Source organism: Sminthopsis crassicaudata, chromosome 2, assembly GCF_048593235.1.
Source record: "Sminthopsis crassicaudata isolate SCR6 chromosome 2, ASM4859323v1, whole genome shotgun sequence".
Taxonomy (NCBI): Eukaryota; Metazoa; Chordata; class Mammalia; order Dasyuromorphia; family Dasyuridae; genus Sminthopsis; species Sminthopsis crassicaudata.
The window spans coordinates 179,819,889-179,843,468 of record NC_133618.1 but is presented as its reverse complement, the minus strand read 5'-3'; the positions used below and the strand labels follow the sequence as shown (position 1 = coordinate 179,843,468).

Sequence of the window (23,580 nt, the reverse complement as noted above, 5' to 3'; positions counted from 1 at the left end):
TACATATGTAATAAAAACATCATATAATAAAAACGACATAACCTCCATGGACTAGTGTGAAAAACGTTTCCTAAATCTTAAAAAGCAATGTAAATTAGATCAGGGGTGAAACAAATACACGTTCCGTGGCTTAAATAAAAAATTAGAAATTGTTCACAGAAAATAGCAGCTGGAAAAAGATCTCTTCCGGCCCCCGGGAACTGGGGGTGGGGGTAGGAGTGGGGAGAGGGGTGGGGGTGGGGGTGAGGTGGGAGGGCCTAATGCGTTTTACTAAAAGACGGGCCACTGGGCCCTGGCCCCGCCCCCAGCTTTTTTCCGGCTTCTTGAGCGCCTGCCTGGGTTGCCACGAAAATGCGGAAAAAGCAAAGTTCTTCCTGAGAGTGAAAAACAGGAAGGGCTTTAAGAGTTTTTCTCGGCGCACGCGCAGTGTTCACAGTCTGAAGGAGCCTGGGGCCAGAGAGTTGGAAGCGTGGGCAGCTCCCGGCTGCATTATGGCCGCCCCCGGCTCTACGGGTTCCCCAAGACCTGGAGGCGAGCCCATCCTAAAAGGTAGAGAGATCCCGGGCTAGACCCTCCCTTCCCCTCTTCTCACCCCGTCCTGTCCCAGCTCTTTCTTCCTGGACAAACTTTCAGCTGTCAGGTAGCCGGCTCCCGGCTTCCGGGGAAGGGGATGGTGGTATGAAGGTAAAAGGTCGAGGAGGGAGGGCAGGATGGAGGGAGGTTTGGGGTGGAAATTTTAGGAAGGAGGAGTTAAAGTCCGTTAAAGGAACGTGAAGACAAAAGAGATTGTCCCTCCTGACCCAGGTGGTGACCATTTCCAAGTCACCAAACCTCTCGGGACCTCAGTTTCCTCATCTAAAAAATTAGGATATTGGATTAGATGACCTCTAAAGCTCCATCCCCAAATCTGTGCTCTTGGGATTGTGGGGATGGATCGGACTACAGCTAAAATGTAGAAACTATTTGACTGAAATTAACCCCTACTGTTTGTTTCTCCTTTCCGCCCCTCCCCCCACTCCCAACCTCCTAGCATCTAGGCACTTCCATTCATTCTAAAAGCTACTCCCAAGTACAAAGAAAAGAACGTTGGAGAGGTTGCTGTAAAAGGACTTGAGTTCCAATTGAAGCTTTGTTGCTTAACTTCCTAGCTGACAGAAAAAGTCTCTGTCCGGGTCTTGATTTCTCTTTAAAAGAGGAAATGCCCTAAGTGGATCTTAGAGCACTAAATCTCTTATTGTATACATTTGTTAAGCACCTCCTGTATACCTCGTTTAAATTTAGGACTAGAGACTTGGAGATGAAACAAAACAATGGCTTCAGGTTTTTTTTTGAGGAGGAGGGGAGAAATATGTATACTTACAAGTAAGTACAAACTTAGACAAAGTATTTTCCCAGCATACAAGTATTGACAAGTGGGAGTAAGGAAGGGCCTCTTCTAGAAGCTGGCACTTGAGCTGGAAATTACTAGGAGAGAATTTTTTTAAGAATAGGGGAACATGTGTGTAAAGGCAAGGGTCCAGAGATGGAATGCCCTGAAAAGAGACAGCAGGCACAGTCAGTTTAGTGGGAAATGAGGAGTAATGTGTAGTCACTTTAATATGTTAACAGTAGATTGTGAAGAGTGTTGAATGCCATATAAAGGAATTGATGGGGTTTTGGGGTTTGTTTTTTCTAGAAACAGTAGGGTGTCATTCAAGTTTCTGAAGCTGAGTGAAGAGGTGACAAGGTCAGATATTCCTAAAGTTTGGTAGTTTCATAGAAGATAATCGATTGGAGAGAGAAGAGACTAGATGAAGGGAGACCAGTTATGTTTTTAAACAGACTGCTGATTGTGTATATATGCAATAACATTTAAGTAAGAATTGGGGAGCTAGAATAAATACTACTTTGGCAGTTAGTTGAATATAGGACAAGAAAAGTTGATAATGATCTGAAGTTTCAAATTTGGCTGTCTAGATAGGGTGGTGATACCTTTCAATTCTCTGTTTCTTAGTTTCCTCACTCAGTTCCTTAGCTCTTTAAGACCTCTCAGTCGGAGGATCTAAAGATAGAGAACTGGAAAGGACCTTTGAGGTAATCTTGTCCAACCTCCTTATTTTACAGATCAGGAAATGAGTCCCAGAAAGATTGTTACATATCTGAGGTCATAAAGATACCCAGAAGGGATATTACAACCTATAATTCTAGGATTCCGAGAAAAGAAGTGAAGTTGCTTGATGGGACTGAGAAGACAAGCGGAGCTGAGGAATTAGACAGCTAATGGGGTTGGATGAGTAGAGGCTGAAGGATCAAAAAAACTGAGGCTCTCAAATCTAATGGCAATGAGATGACTATTCTGAAGGAATAAGTCCTCTGACTTAATTGATTGAAGGTTTTGAGTAAGCAGAACTGCAAGTAGCCATCATCTGGGGGTGCCCAAAGCAGAAAATTTTCTCTTCTCATATTGTTCCGATATCTTGCCAACAGTCTTTTTACTTACTCCAGTCTCACAGGAAGAATTGATTCTTTTCCATGCCAAGAACAGACAGAACCTCTACATGCACTTGACTCCATTTTCTGTTGCCACTTTCATCATTACCACCCACACTCTTTAATTTTAAGTGTCCCTACCTATTAGCCTTCTTTGCTTCTTTAAACATGGGTGTCTGCCATAAACTTAAATAAAAAGAGGGTGAAGGGGGTATTAGATGTGTATGTATGTATGTATGCATGTATTGCTTTCCCCATTAGAATGTAAAGTCTCTGAGGGCAGTAACTGGATGATCTCTTATAGACATATCAAACTCAGATTTGTCTAAAACAGAACCCATTGTCTTTTCCACAAATCCCAAACTTTTTCCAAATTTCTGCATTTCTGATAAAGATGTCACTACCCTTAAAATCTCTCTGCTCCATGAACCTTGATCCAGCTACAGTGGCCTATTGTCCCTCAAATATAACACTCCATTTCTGATCTCTGAGCCTTAAGATATTAGCTGTTTCCTATGTCTAGGATACTGTTCTCTTTCCTCACCTCTGTTTCTTAGAATTCCTGGCTTCTTTCTTGACTCAATTCCTGTGTAATTGCACATGATTACCTTCTATCTACTGTCTTGTCTGTTAACTACTTTTTTCTTTATTTCCTCCATCATTAGAATGTAAACTCCTTGAATGTTTTTGCCTTTATATGTTTTCTCCCACATAGTAAACACATTGTGTTGATTGATAAATTAACTTGTGTTTCCTTCCCTCCTGTCCCATCATACCTAGACAAAGTCACCCTAACTGGAATAAGATTAAGAGCTGAAAGGTGGTAATATCCAGCTTAATCCTAGGCAGAGAAAAAGAAGGAAGGGAGGGACTGAAGTCCAAAGTAACACAATTACTAGCAGTATACAATAATTGTTTCCATTATATGAGTTGTCTTCCCTCCTACTTTTAGCTCCACACATTTCTTTTTAAAGGTTCTGTTTCATTTGTCCAGTTCTTCCTCTCTCTCCCCATCTCCCACCGCTCTACATTGCTTGATTCTGCTTTAAAAATCAAGAACTTTCCAGTTTCATAATTTTTTTTGTATTGTTTTAAACTTTAAAAAGTTTTCCTCATAACTTGGTGATTAGGCCAGCATTGTGATTTTCTAAACATAACTCTTTTTTTCTTTTTTTCCCTCCAGTTTGTAAATTCTAATAAGTTTTAGAAAATAATTATTGACCCAAATCTTTTTGTTTTCTGGTATGGCACTCTTTTCATTCTCTTGTAGCAATGAGACACAATGGAATCCTGGAAAGGATTCAGAATATATGGAGTCAGGGCACCTGGATTCCAGTCATCTCTTGACCTCTCAATTGTGTGATTATAGATTTGCTTTGAGGACTTGACATAAGAATCCCTTGAACATTTCTCTATATTTGTAGGATTCAGTGGAGCTTTACAAATGAAAACATAAAAGAGAATTCATTAATCTAAGACTAAAAAGCAGCTAAGTGGTAAAATAGAACCTGAAGGCAGGAAGACCTAATTCAAATAGGCAAGTCATTTGATCTCTGCCTAAATCAACTGGAGAAGGAAATGGCAAACCCATCCTATTTGATGCTAAGAAAACCCTATGGAAAATAATGATGTGCTGTGGTCCATGAATTCATGAAGAGTCAAGACAACTCTGAACAATGACAAGCCAAGGTTCTCCTTACTTTTGTGAGGCTTATTGTTAAGGGATAGTTTACTAATGAGACTTAGGCATTGTGACTATAGGCCCCTGATACAATCAGGAATAATAGAAACAGTACAATATGACAACACTTCTGGAGTGGGACTAAAAGGAAATTAGGGGAAGCATAGGGATCTTCTGGGTGCCTGAGGAAAAACTGCCTACTTACCTTTTTTGTTTAGGTTTATTTTTAGGACTTTATGTAATTTAGTTGATAGAATATTAGATTTGGAATCAGAATAGCAATGCCTGGAATATAATAGGAACTCACTAAATAGTTATTAGACCTCACTAAGATTCCCTTGCTCTACTGCTCAATAGTTTATGTAACCTTGGGGCAAATCACTTAAATCTGAATTAATGCCCTCATCTGTAAAATTGGATTAATCATGATTATCTCAAAGAATCACAAGAATCAAAATGTATATGAAATCGCTTATATAACTTTAAAGCACTATGTATATATGATAGTTTTATTCTAGCCTTATATCTTTCCAGAGATGGTTCATGGGTTGAATCTTGTTTTCATTTAAAATTTTTTGGAAAAATTGAAAATACGAGATGCAGGTGATTACAAAGGAGAAAAAGTTTCTGAAATCCTATTTACCTTTTTTGATACACATACATTGTCTATGTATAGTTGGGTCAAGTAATCCAATGAATACTAAAATTAGGCTAATGCAATACAAATGCCAGTTTCTTACTAATAAATCTTTTATTATAATTCTCATTGAGCAGCAAAAGAATCATTTCCCCATTTACTCTAGTGAAAACCAAAACATAAGCCCTGAGGAAAAAGAAAAGGATCTAAACACTTCAAAAATTAGATTGATTTCTTTATTAAGTATAACCTGGTAATTATTGATTGTTGTTCGGTTGTTTTTTAATCATGTCCAACTCTGTGACCCCTTGGGGTTTTCTTGGGAAAAGTGGTTTGTTATTTCTTTTTTCAGCTCATTTTAAAGATGAGGAAACTGAAAGGTTTAGTTACTTACCCAGGGTCATACAGCTACTAAATATTTGATGAACTTTAAACTCAGAAAGAGGCATCATTCTGAATCTAGGCCCAATATTCTATCCATTCCACCACCCAGGTATCCAATAGCAATATGTAAAGTCATTTATTAAAAAAAAAAAAAATCAGTTATTTTGCTGATTAATAATGACATTATTTCACCTTTACTGACAGTAGCTTACTATTGACATACCTGGTGAATAATTTAAAAATCAAAGCTAAAAGCTTCTTGGTCATAAAAGCGACTTTCTGACAAAAATAAAGTATTTTGACATCCTTGGGGAAAGAGCATTTGTGCAAGTATTGTACAGTTCATGTTAGTGTATTTCTTTTTCAGATGTTGTTGCTTATGTTGAAGTTTGGTCATCCAGTGGAGTAGAAAATTATTCAAAAACTTTTGTGAATCAACTCCTGGGTATGGGAGCAAAAGTAAGTAAAATTAATTACTTTTATTCTCAGCGTACATCTGACCCTTCTTTGATCTCTAATGAAAGATTTTTTTTTCCCCCTGCTTTGTGAATTACTAGTGACTATGGGACACAGAAAAGATCAGGTGGTAGGTGACTTAAGTAATGCATAAATTATAGGATCATAAATTAAGAGCTAGCCAGGAATTTCCAGATTTTTGAATCCATCCTTATTATAAAATGTTAAGGTCCAGAGAAAAGAAGCAGAATTTTTATTTTTTTATTTTTTAAATGTAAGAATTTTATTTTTTTATTATAGCTTTTTATTTACAAGATATATGCATGGGTAATTTTACAGCACTGACAATTGCCAAGCCTTTTGTTCCAATTTTTCTCCTCCTTCCCCCACCCGCCAGATGGCAGGTTGACCAATACATGTTACATATGTTACAGTATTAATTAAATATAATATATGTATACATATCCAAACAGTTATTTTGCTGTACAAAAAGAATCAGACTTTGAAATAGTGCATAATTAGCCTGTGAAGGAAATAAAAAAATGCAGGTGGACAAAAATAGGGGTATTGGGAATTCTATGTAGTGGTTCATAGTCATCTCCCAGAGTTCTTTCGCTAGGTGTAGCTGGTTCAGTTCATTACTGCTCTATTGGAACTGATTTGGTTCATTTCATTGTTGAAGATGGCCATATCCATCAAAATTGATCATCACATAGTATTGTTGAAGTATATGTAATCTCTTGGTTCTGCTCATTTCATTCAGCATCAGCTCATATAAGTCTCTCCAGGCCTTTCTGAAATCATCCTGCTGGTCATTTCTTACAGAACAATAATATTCCATAACATTCATATACCACAATTTATTCAGCCATTCTCCAATTGATGGGCATCCACGTAGTTTCCAGTTTCCGGCCACCACAAAGAAGGTTGCTGTAATGTGCTGTTGTCTCCAGAAACTGCCGATTGCTCTCTGGTCTAGAGGAGAGACTTCTTCCTCCAGAGAACCGCCTCAACTCTGGCCTAGAGCAGAGACTCTTCTTTCCTCCAGAGAGCAGCCTCAAGTCTGGTCCAGACAAGACTCCCTCTATCTCTGGAGTGCCACCCTTTTTCATTCTCCCAGAGAATGGGCGTGGGATAACACAAGGGCTTCTGGGGAAAATTACTTCAACAAATGAACTTGCTCCTCCTAAGCATGCAAGCTCCTCCCCAGGAGGTCACAGAAGTAAAACTCCCAGTAAAGGCTGAAACTAGAGAATTGTCAAGTACTGACTTAGCACTTAGTAAGAACTTGTCATCTCATTATCTCATTTGCACTTAGTAAGAACCTAACAGGCTGCCACAAACATTCTTGCATTCTTTCCCTCCTTTAAGATCTCTTTGGGATATAAGCCCAGTAGTAACATTGCTGGGTCAAAGGATATGTACAGTTTGATAACTTTTTGAGCATGATTCCAAACTGCTCTCCAGAATGGCTGGATGTATTCACAATTCCATCAACAGTATCAGTGTCCCTGTATTCCCACTTCCCCTCCAAGGTTTTGCATTATCTTTCCCTGTCATTTTAGCCAATCTGACAGGTGTGTAGTAGTGGTATCTCAGAGTTGTCTTAATTTCTCTGATTAATAATGACTTAGAGCATGTTTTCATATGGCTAGAAATAATTTCAATTTCTTCATTTGAGAATTGTCTGTTCATATCCTTTGACCACTTATCAATTGGAGAATGGCTTGATTTCTTATGAATTAGAATCTATTCTCTATGTATTTTGGAAATGAGGCCTTTATCTGAACCTTTGACTACAAAAATGTTTTCCCAGTTTATTTCTTCCCTTCTAATCTTATCCGCATTAGTTTTGTTTGTACAAAAACTTTTCAATTTTATATAATCAAAATTTTCTATTTTGTGATCAATACTGATCTTTAGTTCTTCTTTGGTCATAAATTCCTTTTTCTTCCACAGGTCTGAGAGGTAAACTATCCCATGTTCCTCTAATTTATTCACAATCTCATTCTTTATGCTTAGATCATGAACCCATTTTGACCTGACCTTGGTGTACATTGTTAAGTGTGGGTCAATGCCTAGTTTCTGCCATACTAATTTCCAATTTTCCCAGCAATTTTTGTCAAACATTGAGTTCTTATCCCAAAAGCTGGGGTCTTTGGGTTTATCAGAACACTAGATTATTGGTATTGACTTTTTTGTCCTTTGAACCTAACCTATTCCACTAATCAACTAGTCTGTTTCTTACCCAATACCAAATGGTTTTGGTAACTGCTGCTTTATAATACAGTTTTAGATCAGGTACAGCTAGGGTACCTTCGTTTGATTTTTTTTTTTTTTTTTCATTAATTTCCTTGAAATTCTTGGCCTTTTGTTTTTCCATATGAACTTTGTTGTTATTATTTTTTTTTTAATGTCATCAAAATAGTTTTTTTTGGAGTCTGATTGGTATAGTCCTAAATGAATAGATCAGTTTAAGTAGAATTGTCATTTTTATTATATTTGCTCGCCCTATCCAAGAGCATTTAATATTTTTCCAATTGGTTAGATCAGACTTAATTTGTGTGGCAAGTGTTTTGTAGTTTTGCTCATATGGTTTCTGATTTTCCCTTGGCAGATTCTTAAATATTTTATATAATATTATATATAATTACATATATATTATATTTTATACTATCAGTGGTTACTTTAAATGGAATTTCTCTTTGTAACTCTAACTGTTGGATTTTGTTAGTGATATATAAGAATGCTAATGATTTATGTGGGTTTATTTTGTATCCTGTAACTTTGCTAAAGTTATGAATTATTTCTAGTAGCTTTTTAGTAGAATCTCTAGGGTTCTCTAAGTATACCATCATATCATCAGCAAAAAGTGCTAGTTTGGTTTCCTCATTACCTATTCTAATTCCTTTAATCTCTTTCATCTCTTATTGCCAAAGCTATCATTTCTAATACAATATTGAATAGTAACGGTGATAGTTGGCAACCTTGTTTCACTCCTGATCTTATTGGGAATGGTTGCAGTTTATCCCCATTACATATGATGAGAAGCAGCATTTTTAGAAGCACCCAGGTAAAAGAAGCAGAGCTAAGATTAGATTGCCAAAACCTGGTGTTTTTACTGTTAGACTAGGCATTTTATTACAACTTCAAAGGAATTATCTTAATTCTTTTATTGCTGTTGAATTTTACTGTAGGAAGTATTTTAATGAGTCTACTTCAATTAATCAGCCAATTGTTAAATATTTAATTTCCTAGAATGTACCTAGTACTGTACTTGGATAAAGGATATAAGAATACAAAGATAAACAAAAGACAACATTCTTAGCCCTCTAAGACCTTCTATTCTCAGAAGAGTGGAGGAGGAAATGGCATGCACATGTGTAGGCATATTAAAAAACACTTAACAGATAAAAGGTAACATGGAATGGAGAGGGAGACACTATCATCTGAGAGACCATGAAAAAACCTCTTGCAGAAAGTGAATTGGACATGGTTTAGGCATAAATATTAGTATAATTATTTTGCCTGCTGTGTGGTGAATAGTTTGGAATGTGGAGACTCTGAAATCAATTAGAAAGTTATTTCTTGAATTTAGTCCTGAAGTTTATAAGGATTGGAAATAGACCTGTGCCTGTGTGAATGTAGAGAAAGTTGTATGTGAAAGATATGATTGGTTATGTGGCATTAGTGCGTATGAGGAGTTAAGAATAGCATTGAAGTCATGATGAGACCCTTAATAAAAATAGCTTTAGTGGAATGGTTCATAATCTATCTTTTTCATTATTCCTTTTCATCTTGTGATGCTATGCTATAAGAAATTAATTTAAAACATGCATAGAAATATGAGAAGACATTTATATGAATTGATAGAGCAAATAAAATGATGAAACAGTATATACATGATTGACAACTTAATGCAGTATACTTAAAATTACCAGAGTTGCACCCTAAGAAGAAATGGGGAAAAAATGCATCTTTCTCAACTCTGTGCTTTGACCACTCATCACTAAATTCAAAAGTTGAAATGTTGCCTTTACTCAACCCATACAGACAAAAATCTCTGCTATAATATTACCTCCAAGTGGTTGGACTTATGGTGGAGGACTTAAGTGTCTGGAACATTTTATATGCTCTTAGATTTGGTTGATATGTTTTAATTGCTTTTTTCCTTTTTTATTTTTGTTATAAGGCATGACTTCCTGGATAGAGGGAGAAGTATTAGATTCAGAAATTAAGTACAGTTAAAAGCTGATAACTAAAAATAATGGAAATTTAAAGTGGAAAATAAAATTCTCCCTTTAGCAATACTTTGTTAAAGATTCCTATCTCATACTCTTTTGTCTTTTTAGTGGATCCCTTTTATTCAGGTCATATGTCCATTTTGAGTTTGTGTAGTAAATGGTATAATATGTTGGTCTATACTATTTTTACCAAACAGATTTCACAAATTGTGTTCTTGGATTTATCAGATTTATTATTTTTGATTATCTAATATGTTGCATTGACATTTTTTCTTTTTCTGTATGATTTTAAAAGAATGAGTAAAAAATTTTTGGACTGATAAACTCATGATTTTAAGTATTAACTATTAATAATTTAATATATTCTTTTTCATTATGATTCCACAGGTTTCAAAAACTTTTAACAGAAATGTAACTCATGTTATATTTAAGGAAGGATATCAAAGCACTTGGGACAAAGCACAAAAGTATGGTGTAAAGCTTGTTTCAGTCCTGTGGGTTGAAAAGTAAGTACTGCCTAAAACTGGATCTTAGAAATAGACTTTTTTTTTCTTTTTAAAGAATAAAGTATATGAAATCTCTTTATAGAGCACCTTTGCTACAAAATTGTCTATTGTTTTACAAAAGTATCTTTTTACTGATGCGTTTTATCTTGGTTTTAGAGAAAGTTAATTTCATACTTTATAAAGCAGATATAAAAACAAGTTAAAATGTTCATATACATTCCAGAAGCAGATAAATCAGAATTAGTATTTTCTAATAACTTCTCAGTCCTATAGGTAGAGTTTGCATTTTGGCATCTGAATTTTTCTTCTGGACTAGAAGCAAGCTGGTTTTATCTCCATGTGCTCACCTCTTGCAGTCCTGCCTTAGTAGTAACTTAAGAGTGTTAGGACCACATTTTATTTATGTGTGTTTCTCACTCAGTACCTTATACAGGTTGTTGAATGAAAGAAGTGGACAAAGGGTAAGTGTTAAAAACACAAAAATGAACTTTAACCATTCCTATTATGTTATCCACTGCTAAATTCCCCTGAAAGTCATAATTCCTTTACCTTGTCTTTTGTTATTTAGAAAAGACTTTGATAGCTCACAATTATAGAACCTCCAAAGTTTTGTAAAGTGGTTTACACACATTCTTATTTGTTTAGATTAAAAATACCACAAAGTGTTTCTTACCATTTATTTGTACTCCAGTACACTTTCAATGTTTGATTGGAATGGGAAGAGGAAAAAAAAATAAGGTTTTTATTAAGAAACTTAGAATTTTATATTAAGATTCAGAGTAGCCAATTCTATGCAATGAGGATGGATCTCATTTCGTAAAAGTCCAAGAATGGAGTGGACATAATTGTTATTCCCAAGTTCCATGGTTGTTTCTGAGACTATGAAAGGTCATGACTTGACCTTGTACACATCAGTAACATGATATAATGTTAATACCAACACAATGATGCTAGTTTATCAGTATGTTTGATATAAACAATAAACACCTACTACATATATGCCAGATACTGTGCTAAGTAAACACTTTTATAAATAGTATTTTATTTGATCCACACAATGTCCTGATAGGTGAGATGCTATTATTATTCCCACTTTACTTTTGAGGAAATTGAGGCAATCCAGAGCTAAGTGACTTGTTCCAGGTCACACCACCAGAAGTATATGAGGCCAGATTTAAACTCATCTTCTTGATTCCAGGCTCAAAGCTCTTATCTACTGTCTAATCAGCTGGAGAATATATAAATAAGAATAAAAACTCTTTAATAACATGTTTGTATATTATCCATATGGGGATTCCTCTTAATGGTACAGATTACAATACTTCTAATCCTAATCTTGTGGGATTTTTCTGGACTTTAACATTTAGTGGATACTAGTCCAACAATCACTCATTCTGTCCACCTTTTATTCTACATGCTTTAAAAAAAAATTTTAATAATAACTTTTTATTTTCAAAATATATGCAAAGGTAGTTTTCAACATTAACCTTCTCAAATCTTCCAATTTTTTTTTTCCCTACCTCTACCTTCTTCCCCTCCCCTAGACAACAAGTAATACAATATAGGTTAAAAGTGTATAATCCTTTTAAACATATTTCCACCTTTGTCATGTTACATAGGAAAAATCAACTGGGAATACAAAAAGAGTCAAAGCTTACAATCCAATAGTAGAAACCACATACAAAAAAATATGTAAAGCAACTATACACAAGGTAAATAAGGAAATAATTAAAAGAGAGAGAAAGCACTGGAATTAGGAAAGATTTCTTATAGAAGGTGAGATTTCAGTTGGAACCTAAAGGGAGGTCAGAAGAAAATTCCATAGACATAGAAACCACTAACCCGTTGCTCTAGGAACCACCATGGAGTTTGGGAATAGCTGTTAACATCCATTACTTTCCTGAAGTTATAAGATCTACTTACCTTGTAGAATTGACCACTGAATCTTTCTTTTTTTTTTTCTTTTTTTTTTTTTAAATTAACGCTTTTTATTTTTGAAAACATATGCATGGACTATTTTTCAACATTAGCCCTTGAAAAACCCTGTGTTCCAATTTCCCCCCTCCCTTTCCCCCATGCTCTCCCCTAGATGGCAAATAGTCCAATATATGTTAAACATGGTAGAAACATATGTTAAATCCAATATATGTATACATATTTATACAATTATCAGACCACTGAATCTTAAAGCAAAATTCTAGTCTTTTATTTCTTTCTATCTAGATAACTTCCAGCAGTTCAGAAAATAGCTATCTATGCTCTCTAGGGATAGGTAGGCAGAAAGCTTTAGGAAACTAAAGTTTGAAGTCATCCCATCGTATATCATTTCCTTAGCAATATTTGCTACCCACTATTATTTTATCTGTTTCTGCCAAATACTTGGATGTGTGTAGGCACATGTAGGAGATTGGATGGAGATAATGGGTCTTTTATGTCCTTGAGGAGATTGGAATTCCTTTGCAAATTCTGCATGTCTTTGTGTTTTTAGTTTGTTGCTGAAGGGATTTGTGAACTGGTATTCTGAACTGGATTAAGAATTGACAAATGGTAAACTTTGACCTAAGTCTAGCATTTAGTTCTAGTTCTTAGATCTCTAGTTCTGAGATCAAGCTTATATTTGGCAGTAAAAGGACCCCAGGAGAAGATCTCCTTATCTGCTTGTTATAAAAATGGAAACTGAGGTTTAGTGAACTTATATTACTTCCCCAAGGTCACAAAGAAAAGCAGGATTTGAGCCCAAATCCTGAGACTACAAGTTCATTGCTCTTTCCACTGAACCCTCCACAGTAGGAATAATAGAAATTCACAGTTATGAAGAAATTTTTTCATTCTCATGATAAATTAGGATTGGCTCTGAAATCAAAGGACTCACCTCTGACAATCACCACCTATGTGACTACTGGCAATTCCCATAACCTCCTTGGGCCTCAGTTTTCTCACCTCCAAATTGAGGTGTTTTAAAGTAGTCCCTAAGGTTCCTTCTAGCCCTACATCTGGGATGTAATCTTCATTATAGTTTAGGGATAGTTACAGTACTAATTGAAATTTCTTTTCATTTACTCTGTCAACTCAGTGTTAGAAGTGTTAATGAAATGTTTCATTTTCATTTGGACAAGATAATCTCTAAAAGACTCTTCTAATTCCAAGATTCTATAGTTTTATTGTCTGAATGCAAAGAGAAATAGAAGACAAAAGAATGGGATAATAATCTGTCATCCCTATGTTAGGGTTTTTCTCCTGACCTGAAGTTGTAGGGTATATATACTTTCCATGAATTTTTCAAACATATTGCTTTCATGCAGATAAAGGTCATTCCTGCAATCTCCAAACCTAGAGTTAGACTTACTAACAAATATAAAGGTACAGACACTCAAAATAGGGACATATTTATGTAATGACTCCGACATCCAAATATAGCTCATATCTGACAGAGAGAATATAGGAAATCATCATGGTACCCACCTTCAGTTCTTACCTCAGAGGCTTACCTGGCCTCTTACTATTAAAGTAAGGCTTCCTAAGATACAGTAGCCATTATACCTTCAGAGCAGTAAATGCTCCTTTCCACAACTCCTGTCTTTGCAGCTCACCTATGTACAGAACTAGCCATTTTATAAGCTCCTTCTGAATAGATTATTTTATTTGTTGCCTCTCCAGAGCCTAGAACAGTGGTGGGTATATAATAATAGATGCTTGTTGTTTGAGTTATACATTTCAGTGCCTCTAACAACGCTCTTCTCTCCCTCTCCCCTCAAAAAACATTGTTTTACTTCCAGACCTTGTCATTTGTGATATTTAGCAGATAGTATTATATGTCTTTAGTCTTGATTCTTATCTTACCTCTTTATCTTCCTATAACCTTCCAATTCTCTGCTGGGGAAAATAGGAGTAAGCAATATAGCTATACCTGTCTTTGCCAAGAATGGATGCCTCCATTTTGCTTTTCTTGGCTTGACACATGAGCCTTTACAAATGGTTCCCTCTCCAATTAATTGTTGGTTTATGTTGTCTTATAACAATTTGCATCTTCCCCCTTTAGCACCCAGTGGGTCTAGTAATAAAGAGTTCCTAATCTACTTTGTGGCATGTTCCTTTTGACAACTCTGGTGATGCTAGAACCCTTTTTAGAGTAATGTTATTAAATGAATAAAATAAAAATACATAGGATTAGAAAGTTATGTTGAAGTAAAGATATGATTTTATTCCATTCAAGTTCATAGAAACAATGAAATCTGATTCCTAGATTAAAAAACCCTGGTCTAGATCTGAGGGGAGAATCTTATTTTCCTAAAAGTTTTCTGTGAGTTGATCCCAATTCCTCCTAGAAGATCTGGACTGTTTAATTTTTCAGGCTCTTTGTAGTACTATTTAGGAGAGGATTTCTTAGCTTTTTTTGTATCATGGATCCTTTTTTTAGTCTAGTAAAGCCTGTGGAACCCTTTTTCAGAATGTGTGTAAGTACAAATGTACAAGAGAATTGCCCCAAAAATAATTATTATTTTTAAGTTCATAAACTCCAGGTTAAAAATGTGTTTCCCTATTTATTTAAGCTACAGAGTATTTTCTTCCTTATTACCCATCCTGATGATTCTGCAGTCAACATATAACACTTCTTTAGTTGATTTTAAAGGTTTTTGTGGTTGTGTTCAACTCTTCTGTGACCCCCTTTGGGATTTTCTTGGCAAAAATACTACAGTGCTTTGCCATTTCCTTCTCCCGCTCATTTTACAGATGAGGAAACTGAGGGGGGAGATAGAGACATGTCCAGGATCTGTAAAATATCTGAAGCTAGATTTGATTTCAGGTCTTCCTAACTCAAACCCAAGGCTTGAGCCTATGCTAACTATTAGCTAAGGGTTTTTACTCTTTATCAAATAACAGGGAAGTACATGAAGGTTTAAATTAATAGAAGTTTTAGTCACTAATCCTGGCTTTCCACAGAAGCTTCCTTTAAGCCCTAAATTTTCTTGGCAAGGTAGTTTAGGTTTTATAAAAGTGATATGTTGTTCTCCAGTTCTAGCATGTTTTGTAATCTTAGCTCTAGGTATAGGATCTTCTGACCAACCCTCTAAGAAAATGGTGTCAAATTCAAAAATATTGAATCCCTGTGGCCTGCCTATTGGTTTAGAAAGCCACAAATTAACATTAGGTTGTGTTCTATTTTGATTTATTTTGTTAAACTTTTCCCATTTGAATTTTAATCTAGTTTGGCAAGTAGTCTGTGGGCTTTGAGTTTAACATTTTGCTCTAAGGTATCTTTTTGTGCAGCAGTGTAAACTCAGAAAGAGAACTAAACTATATATAAGGAATACTGAGGACTGTCTTTTTATTTACTTTTAAAATGTAACATTATATTTTATTGTACTTTTATTTATTTTGCTAAGTATTTCCCAGTTACATTTTAATTTAGTTCTGGCCACACTCAAGAGTGTTATAGATTGCATACAGAAATGTGTTTAGTATCTCTGTTCTAATGGGTTAAGACATATTCTTTAATGATTTGCTATATCATTCTTGGAAATTTTCTGCTTTCCTTAAATTAAAGATTCTCCTCTTGATACCTTCATACCTTGAGTATGAAAGATCCTTCCCTGTCTGGAAATTTCTGTCTTGGAAATTTTCTGCTTTCCTTAAATTAAAGATTCTCCTCTTGATACCTTCATACCTTGAGTATGAAAGATCCTTCCCTGTCTGATCTTCAGTGTTTTCTAGGGTTTCACCCCTTCTACAGTATCCTGAAAGTCCTTTCCTCAGCCATAATCAGTAAGCATTAATTAAGAACCTGTTTTCATGAATTGTGCCTAGGGGCTAGAGCTATTTGAAAATTTGAAAGTCATATTGTTTCTACTCTCAAACCCTTTGATTTTCCTAAAACATTATATATTTTTTCATAGTTAGTTCTAGTCATATCTTTATATATTGCCCTAGACTGAGCTCTTATCCTAGCTGGAGAAATGTGCCATTATCTTTGAACTTAGGTTCCTCATAGCAGCTATCTGGAAGATTACACCAGACTGAAATCCTTATCCTATTCAAAGACTGACTTCTATTGTACTTTCCAAATTCCTGTTTCCCATGAAAGTTTTCAGCTCACTGGCAGAAATTAGATAATATACAGTCTGGCACCAGTATTATTTCACTTATTTACTAACCTTATTAGTTTGACCATTATCTCAATGTTCTTTGGAGTTAATTATTCAGTTGCAACTACCCATTTGGTTTTCTATATTTGACCTCCTTTATTAGAGGTTTACAATAGGAATAAAAATAGATGGCAATGAACATGTTAACCTTTTGTGCTTAGAAGTGAAACAATTCTTTTCTTTAAGGACAACATATTTGTAATTTTAAAAGATTAATTTTATTTTATGGAGATTATTAATTAATACTTGACTAAAGGCCAAATTGTAAGCCTTAAAATATGAATACTCTGATGGTATTTTGAACTGAAAGTTTACTGGCATTCTAAATAAAAAGTTAACTCTTTTTTTTTTTTTTTTGCTGATAGTTTATGAAACAATAATAATGCCATTTAGCATTTATATAGCACTTAAACTATTACAAAGTGCTTTTATTTACATGAAATATTTCATTTGAACTTCATAACAAACTCTTTGAGATAGGAAACAGAGAGAAGATGAAGGACTCCCCCTGAGTATGCAACTAATAAATATCTAAGGCCAGATTTAACCTGACACAAGCCTTCCTGACAGTATTCTATTTCTCTAGTTTTATCTACATTTTACAAAACTAATTACTAATTTTGATTCCTATCCATTTTGCTGTGATATTTTGGAAAACTGAATTTTAAATGTGTGTGATCACTAGATGTCACTAGAATCCTATTTTGTTCTATTGTTTTCTAGGAGCAGTGCCAAACAACTGAAATAGAAGACATAATTGACGACTGTCCTTTTTCTGTGGATAGGATGGGTGATTTATCAAGCAGTCGTAATATTTTTTCCCCTAGGTTCAGATGAAGCTAAAAGCATTGAATTTTGAAGTCACTTTGGCCATTGCAGAAAAACATGGCCCTGGAATCAACTACATGATTTCTTGCATTTGGAATCAGGGAAAGGACATTATCAACTTCTTAACCTTTTAAACTGGTCCTTGGTCCTGCTTACCTGCAGTTTTGTTGTGAGGATTAAATATAATTGCTTTCAGTTATAGTTAACTCAGTTATAGTTATTCAGTTATAGTTAACTGGTAAGAGATATCTTCCCCCAAAGATGACATCATAACATTCATACCTTCTCATTCTCTTCTTTACACTTATTCATATTCTTCTTAAAATTCCCAATGGTTCTTCTACCCAGTGTATTAGAACCTATTAGAATCTACTGCTAGGTCTTATTAAAGCAGAATAGCAGCTCATATGCTTTTGTTCAAGAAGATGTCTTTGCAAACATTGAAAATGGGTTGAAAGCTGCAACAGAGAACTTTGCCTCACATTTTTTTTTTTTACATAAGGCAAAGAACAGGGAAAGCTAAAAGTGCTAAAAGTAATTAATATGCCAGAATTATGAAAGATACAGCCTCCTGTAATAGAAAGCCACACGATCTTTACCTCTCTTCAAGAATACAGCTCAGGTGCCACCTGAGGCACCTGGAGGTGTTTCCTAAGTCCAATAACTATTCATGTTTTCTTATTAGAATTCAATTTGCATAAGCTAAGTATATTTAATATATGCTTATTCTAATAAAAAATGCCATATGTACATACAAACCAACTTTTAAGATAAATATCTTGTTTGCTACTTACTTGTTATTTATCCCCCATGAGAATGTGAGCTCTTTGAAAACAAGGGCAGCATTTGTCTTTTAAATTTTATTTTGTGTATCCTAGCACTTAGCAAAATGCTTGACAAAGGAATATAACTTGGCTTTTTTTTATTTTGCTGGTTGGTCCTGAAATAAAAATAAGTCACAATCATCTTCATTCTTTGAGACATCTCTGTTTGCCCACTAGATGGCGAGATTTTACTATCATTTTAATAGCAGAGTAGTCTGGTGAAATGTCTTTTAACTTAAATCACCAAAGAACATTTGGTGTCCTACATTATTTTTTAAATAAGGTGTTCACAAGTGTTCGAATTGTATTCATAAAAATAAAGGCTATGGTAGCCTTGAAATGTGGTAATCTTGAAGATGTGTAATTATGCAATAAAATACTGGTATTTAAATCAGAAACCCCAGTTCATATTTAGAACACCTGTGTGATTATGCATAAATCACGTATCTTTAGGCTTCAATTTCTACATCTGTAGGATGATAGTGTTGTTCATTCCTTTTTCAGCCTGTCTGATTCTTTGTGATTCCATTTGGTGTTTTCTTAGCAAAGATCCTGCAGGGCTTTGCCATTTCCTTCTCCAGCTCATTTTACAGATGATTAACTGAGATTTGTCCATGTCACATAACTTATAGAAGATGTATGAGATCAGATTTGAACTCAGAAAGATGAGTTTTCTGACTCTTAAGCTTGCCACCTAGCTTTACTTTTTTTTTTTTTTTTCTTTGCCATCTAGCTGCTTACTCTAGGATTAGAGGGGTTTAAATCACTCAGCAAACTTTAATTAACTCACTCTTTGTCAAGCATTTTGCTAAGTGCTAGGATATACAAAATAAAATTAAAAAAAAAAAAAAAGATAAATGCTGCCCTTGTTTTCAAAGAGCTCACATTCTCTTGGGGAATAAATAACAAGTAAGTAGCAAGCAAAATATAAACAGATTTAAAGGAAGATACTATCTAAGGAAATTGAGTGGAGGAGTTAAGAGGGCAAAACATTCCAGGCATTAATCTTTAGGGCTAGGAAGATCAATTAGTCTTAACCATTCAAAAACAAACAAACAAACAAAAACCCTTTGTTCTTTTACTGATTTTCTGACTTCCAGCCAATCTTTTCAATAAATCCTACATCATTTCCCCATTCCTTAAAATGGCATAATGCCACCTATCTTTATGAGGCTATGGGGAATAGGGAAGTTTGTTCTAATATGCTTTGTAATAGACAGTAAGAGAAAATTTTAAGTTTTCAGCAGTCTTGGATAATAAATTATCAGTTGTGCCTATACAATTATGATTTTCTTTCATTGTTTACTAGAAAGCAGAAAATAAAATGCCCTATTATATTTTAAAGATGTAAGTGGTAATATCTTGAAAATTGTCAGGCTTATGCAGTGTAGTTATATCAGTCATGTAATAACAATGTAGGCAAGTTGTGGGTTCAGTCCTTTTATGGATCAGTTAGTTTTATTGTATTTGCTTCTTGCTATGTCCTCTAGTCAGTCAGCATGCAAATATGTTTTGTTCATGAGGAAAACTAGGCAATATAATATGATTGAATTAGAGTAACTCCATTCCTACTAGTAGAAAAACAACTGAGCACATTCATGATAGGTGATAGTTGCATTATTTACATGTGCAAAAAATATCCCATTATTATATTAGACAACTACAAATCTGTAGGATAAGAGCTACCCAACCTCCATTTCTGTTTCTTTCAATCTTATCTTCCTCAACCTTATCCTACTTCCTCTATTCCCTCTAGTATCCCCAGTCTGTAGTGGATAAATTTCCCTTCATTCTAACCCTTTTTGTTTCACCCTTCTCCCATCTACTAACCCACACCAACAATACTGGCTAATCTGTCACTGACTATCTCTTTGGTGGTGTTCAGTCATTTTTCAGTGTCTTTTCAGTAACTTTTTGTGGCAACATTTGGTTTTTTATGGGCAAGGTTTCTAGAATTTTTGCCTTCTCCTTCTATAGCTTATTTTACAGATGAGGAATAGAGGCACATAGGTTTCATTCACTTGCCCAGGATCACAGAGCTAGTAAGTGGCCGAGGTTGGAGATGAACCTGGGTTTTCCTGATTCTAGACTTGGCATTCCATCTACTGTGCTACCCAGCTGCCCTCTGTATACTGCCTCTCTCTTCTTCTATACACTGTCACAGACATTTTCTGGAAAGAGAATTAGGATATACTTTGTTTCCCACTGCTGTTCTCTCTACTACCCTACACATACTTTCTCATCTCTTAGTTCTGTGCCTTTCACTTAGCTACTCCTTATTCTAGGAATGTCCTCCTTTCTTTTCCCTCATGGAATCCCTCTCTTTCTTCAAGTTGTAATTCAAATACCACTGTATGCATAAAAAATTTTCTGAGTTTTCTGTCCAACCACAGTGGGTAGAGAGAGCTCCAATCTTGAAGTCAGGAGGAACTGAACTCAAATCTGGCCTCAAACACTTAACACTTCCTAGTTGTGTAACCCTGGGCAAGCCACTTAACCCTAGTGGCCTCACACTCCCCCCTCCTCCCCCCCAAAATCCCTGAGCCACCTAACTACTAGTATTGTCCTTCCCAAATCATCTAATTAAGATTTATTCTTTTTGTGTGTATTCTCTGTGTACTTTATTGTAACAGTCATTAAAAAATTTGATTTCCACTTGCCCCTTTATCACCCATTGAGATAAGCAATTTGATGTTAATTATTATATATGCTATTATATGCAACTGCCTCCTCTATTAATCAGTGTGAGCTCTTTGTACAGAGGAATTCTTACATTATTTTATAGCTCCTTTGCCTAGTACCAGGGCTGGCACTTTAGTTGGTACTTAATAAATGTTTGTTGATTGATCAGTTACTAGACTATTAACATTTTAAGGATAGAAACCATTTTGTGCATTTCTATTCCCTGCTATTCTTAACTAAATGCCTTGGATGTAGTAAAAAGTGTTTAACTGCATTATATTGTAAAAGAAGTAAATAGTTCTTTGTCTAGATACCCTATAAGCCATTTTGAATGAAAAAAAGTATTCCATGATGTGACCCTGTTCCTTTATATTTCTCAAATACATATTCCAGTTTTCCTTTACATTATAGTGTCACAACATAGTGTGGCAAACACATGTTTGGGTTAAGTGCTGTGGGATATAATTTATAAGCAGTGAAACCCAAAGATGGAGGAGGAAAAGTGAGGGTAGATTTAGGAGGAAGTGGAGAAATTGTGGAGAAGGTTTTTTATTGGTAGATTTCATACTTGTAGAATCTAATAGTGAAAGTTAGAAACAATGTTTGACCTAATTATTCAGTTAATGATTAGATGCCATTGAAACAAACAAAAAGAGCAGTCTTCTCTGATTTTCTTTTTTTTTCTTTTTTTTAATTTGAAAAAAAAAAACAAACTAAAGGAATACGAAAACAAATTAAAGCAAAACAAAAGAGAACATTTGTCACATGCCCAACAGAACAACAAGGAGGATTTAAAATATAACAATAAATTACCATATCAAGAAAGTATATATCAGTAGAAGAAATTATTTTCATGAATGTCCATTTTTTCTTCCTTGTAAATTGTTCTTTGGTTCTCTACTGCATCTTATTTACTTTATTTTTTTCCTTTTTTCCTTACCATACTCCCAAGCAAGCTACAGTTAAGATATATATACATGTGTAGATATATGTACATACAGACACACATCTTTCCCATCCCTACTGACTCTTTAAATTCTGTTCCACAACTTGCCTTGCTATTACTTAACCTCCCTTAACCTCCCCCTACTCAAGGATCCCTCCCCTTATCTTCTTCCCAACCCTTTGCTTACCCATCTGCCCATCCCTCCCCCTCTATGTCTTTATAAATGTTGGAGGGTGCTATATACCCTTCATGGTAGTATTGCCTATTGAACCCATTCCAGATGTGAATAGATTTTTATATCTATGAGCTCTCCCCACCCAATGCCTCTATGTCTAGTTTTCCTTTGTATCTCATTTGTATAACACGATTACCATTTTTACCTTAACTCTGCCAGTCTTTTTGAGCAATCCTGTGGTTGACATGAATGTTAAACATATGTTACACATTTCCCATGTTAAAAACAAACAATTTGTGCATGTTTAAACAGTTTGTCCATATTGAGTTCCTTTTTTAAAAAAAATATTTTTAATACATATTACTTTATGAATCATGTTGGGAGAGACAAATCAGAGCAAAAGGGAGAAACCATGGGAGAGATGAAAAAAACAGAAAAAAAGTGAACATGACATGTGTTGATATACATTGTTTCCTTAGTTCTTTTTCTGGATGCAGATGGCATTTTCTGTTCAAAGTCTATCGGGATTATTTTGGATCTCTGAACCACTGAGAAGAACCAAGCTTTTCATAATTGATCATCACATATTCTTGCTATTATTGTGTACAATATATTCCTGGTTCTGCTTATTTTGGGTTGTGAAATGTAGGTCTGTTGAGTTTCTGACATTTTTCTAGTTTTCCTGGCAGTTTTTGTCAAATGGTGCATTCTTTTTCCAGAAGCTGGAGTTTGGGGTTTTTAGCAAATACTAGATTACCATAGACCTTGATTATTGTGTCGTGAGTATCTAATATCTATTCTACTATTCCACCACTCTATTTTTTAACCAGTACCAAATGGCTTTGATGACTGCTGCTTTATAATATAGTTTATAATATAGTTTTAGGTTTGGCACTGCTAAGCCATCAACCTTTGTAATTTTTTTCATTAATTCCCTTGATATTCTTGACCTTTTGTTCTTCCAGATGAACTTTGTTATTTTTTTCTAGTTCTATAAAATAATTTTTTAGCAGTTTGATTATATAGACCAATTTAGGCAGAATTGACATTTTTTATTATATTAGCTTGGCCTACTCATACACAATTGATATTTTTGCAATTGTTTAAATGTTACTTCATTTGTGTGACAAGTGCTTTGTGATTGTTTTCATTATAGTTCTTGAGGTTGTCTTGGCAGGTAGAATCCCAAATATTTTTATTTTGTCTACAGTTAATTTTTAAATGGAATTTCTCTTTCTACCCCTTGCTGATGGACCTTTTCAGTAATATGTGATTTGTGTGGGTTTATTTTATATCCTCCAATTTGTTTTTGTTTTTGTTTTTTGTTTTTCTGAGGCTGGGGTTAAGTGACTTGCCCAGGGTCACACAGCTAGGAAGTGTTAAGTGTCTGAGATCAAATTTGAACTCTGGTCCTCCTGAATTCAAGGCTGGTACTCTATCCACTGCGCCACCAAGCTGCCCCTATATTCTCCAATTTGGTAAAATTATTGTTTTGAGAAGGTTTGGGGATGATTTTCTAGGATTCTCTAAGCATATTATCTGTAAAGAGTGATAGTTTTATTTCCTCATTGCCTATTCCAATTACTTACATTTCTTTTTCTTTTC

At 34.9% G+C, this 23,580-nt stretch overlaps 1 protein-coding gene across 5 annotated transcripts in view; it reads left to right on the top strand.

Annotated features, from left to right (window-relative positions):
- Window positions 1-381: 381 nt before the first annotated feature.
- The window catches only part of MCPH1 (microcephalin 1), a 314,170-nt gene continuing 290,971 nt past the window's right edge, over window positions 382-23,580 (top strand). The window contains exons 1-3 of one of the 5 annotated variants that reach the window (XM_074287948.1): window positions 382-549; window positions 5,539-5,630; window positions 10,259-10,377. In XM_074287948.1, the coding sequence (XP_074144049.1) occupies window positions 492-549; window positions 5,539-5,630; window positions 10,259-10,377 (269 nt within the window). In that variant the 5' untranslated portion in view covers window positions 382-491. Of the gene's footprint in view, window positions 550-1,113; window positions 1,363-5,538; window positions 5,631-10,258; window positions 10,378-17,243; window positions 17,311-23,580 lie in introns of those variants that run through there. The other 4 variants (XM_074287951.1, XM_074287946.1, XM_074287947.1 and 1 more) reach the window with 4 other exon arrangements.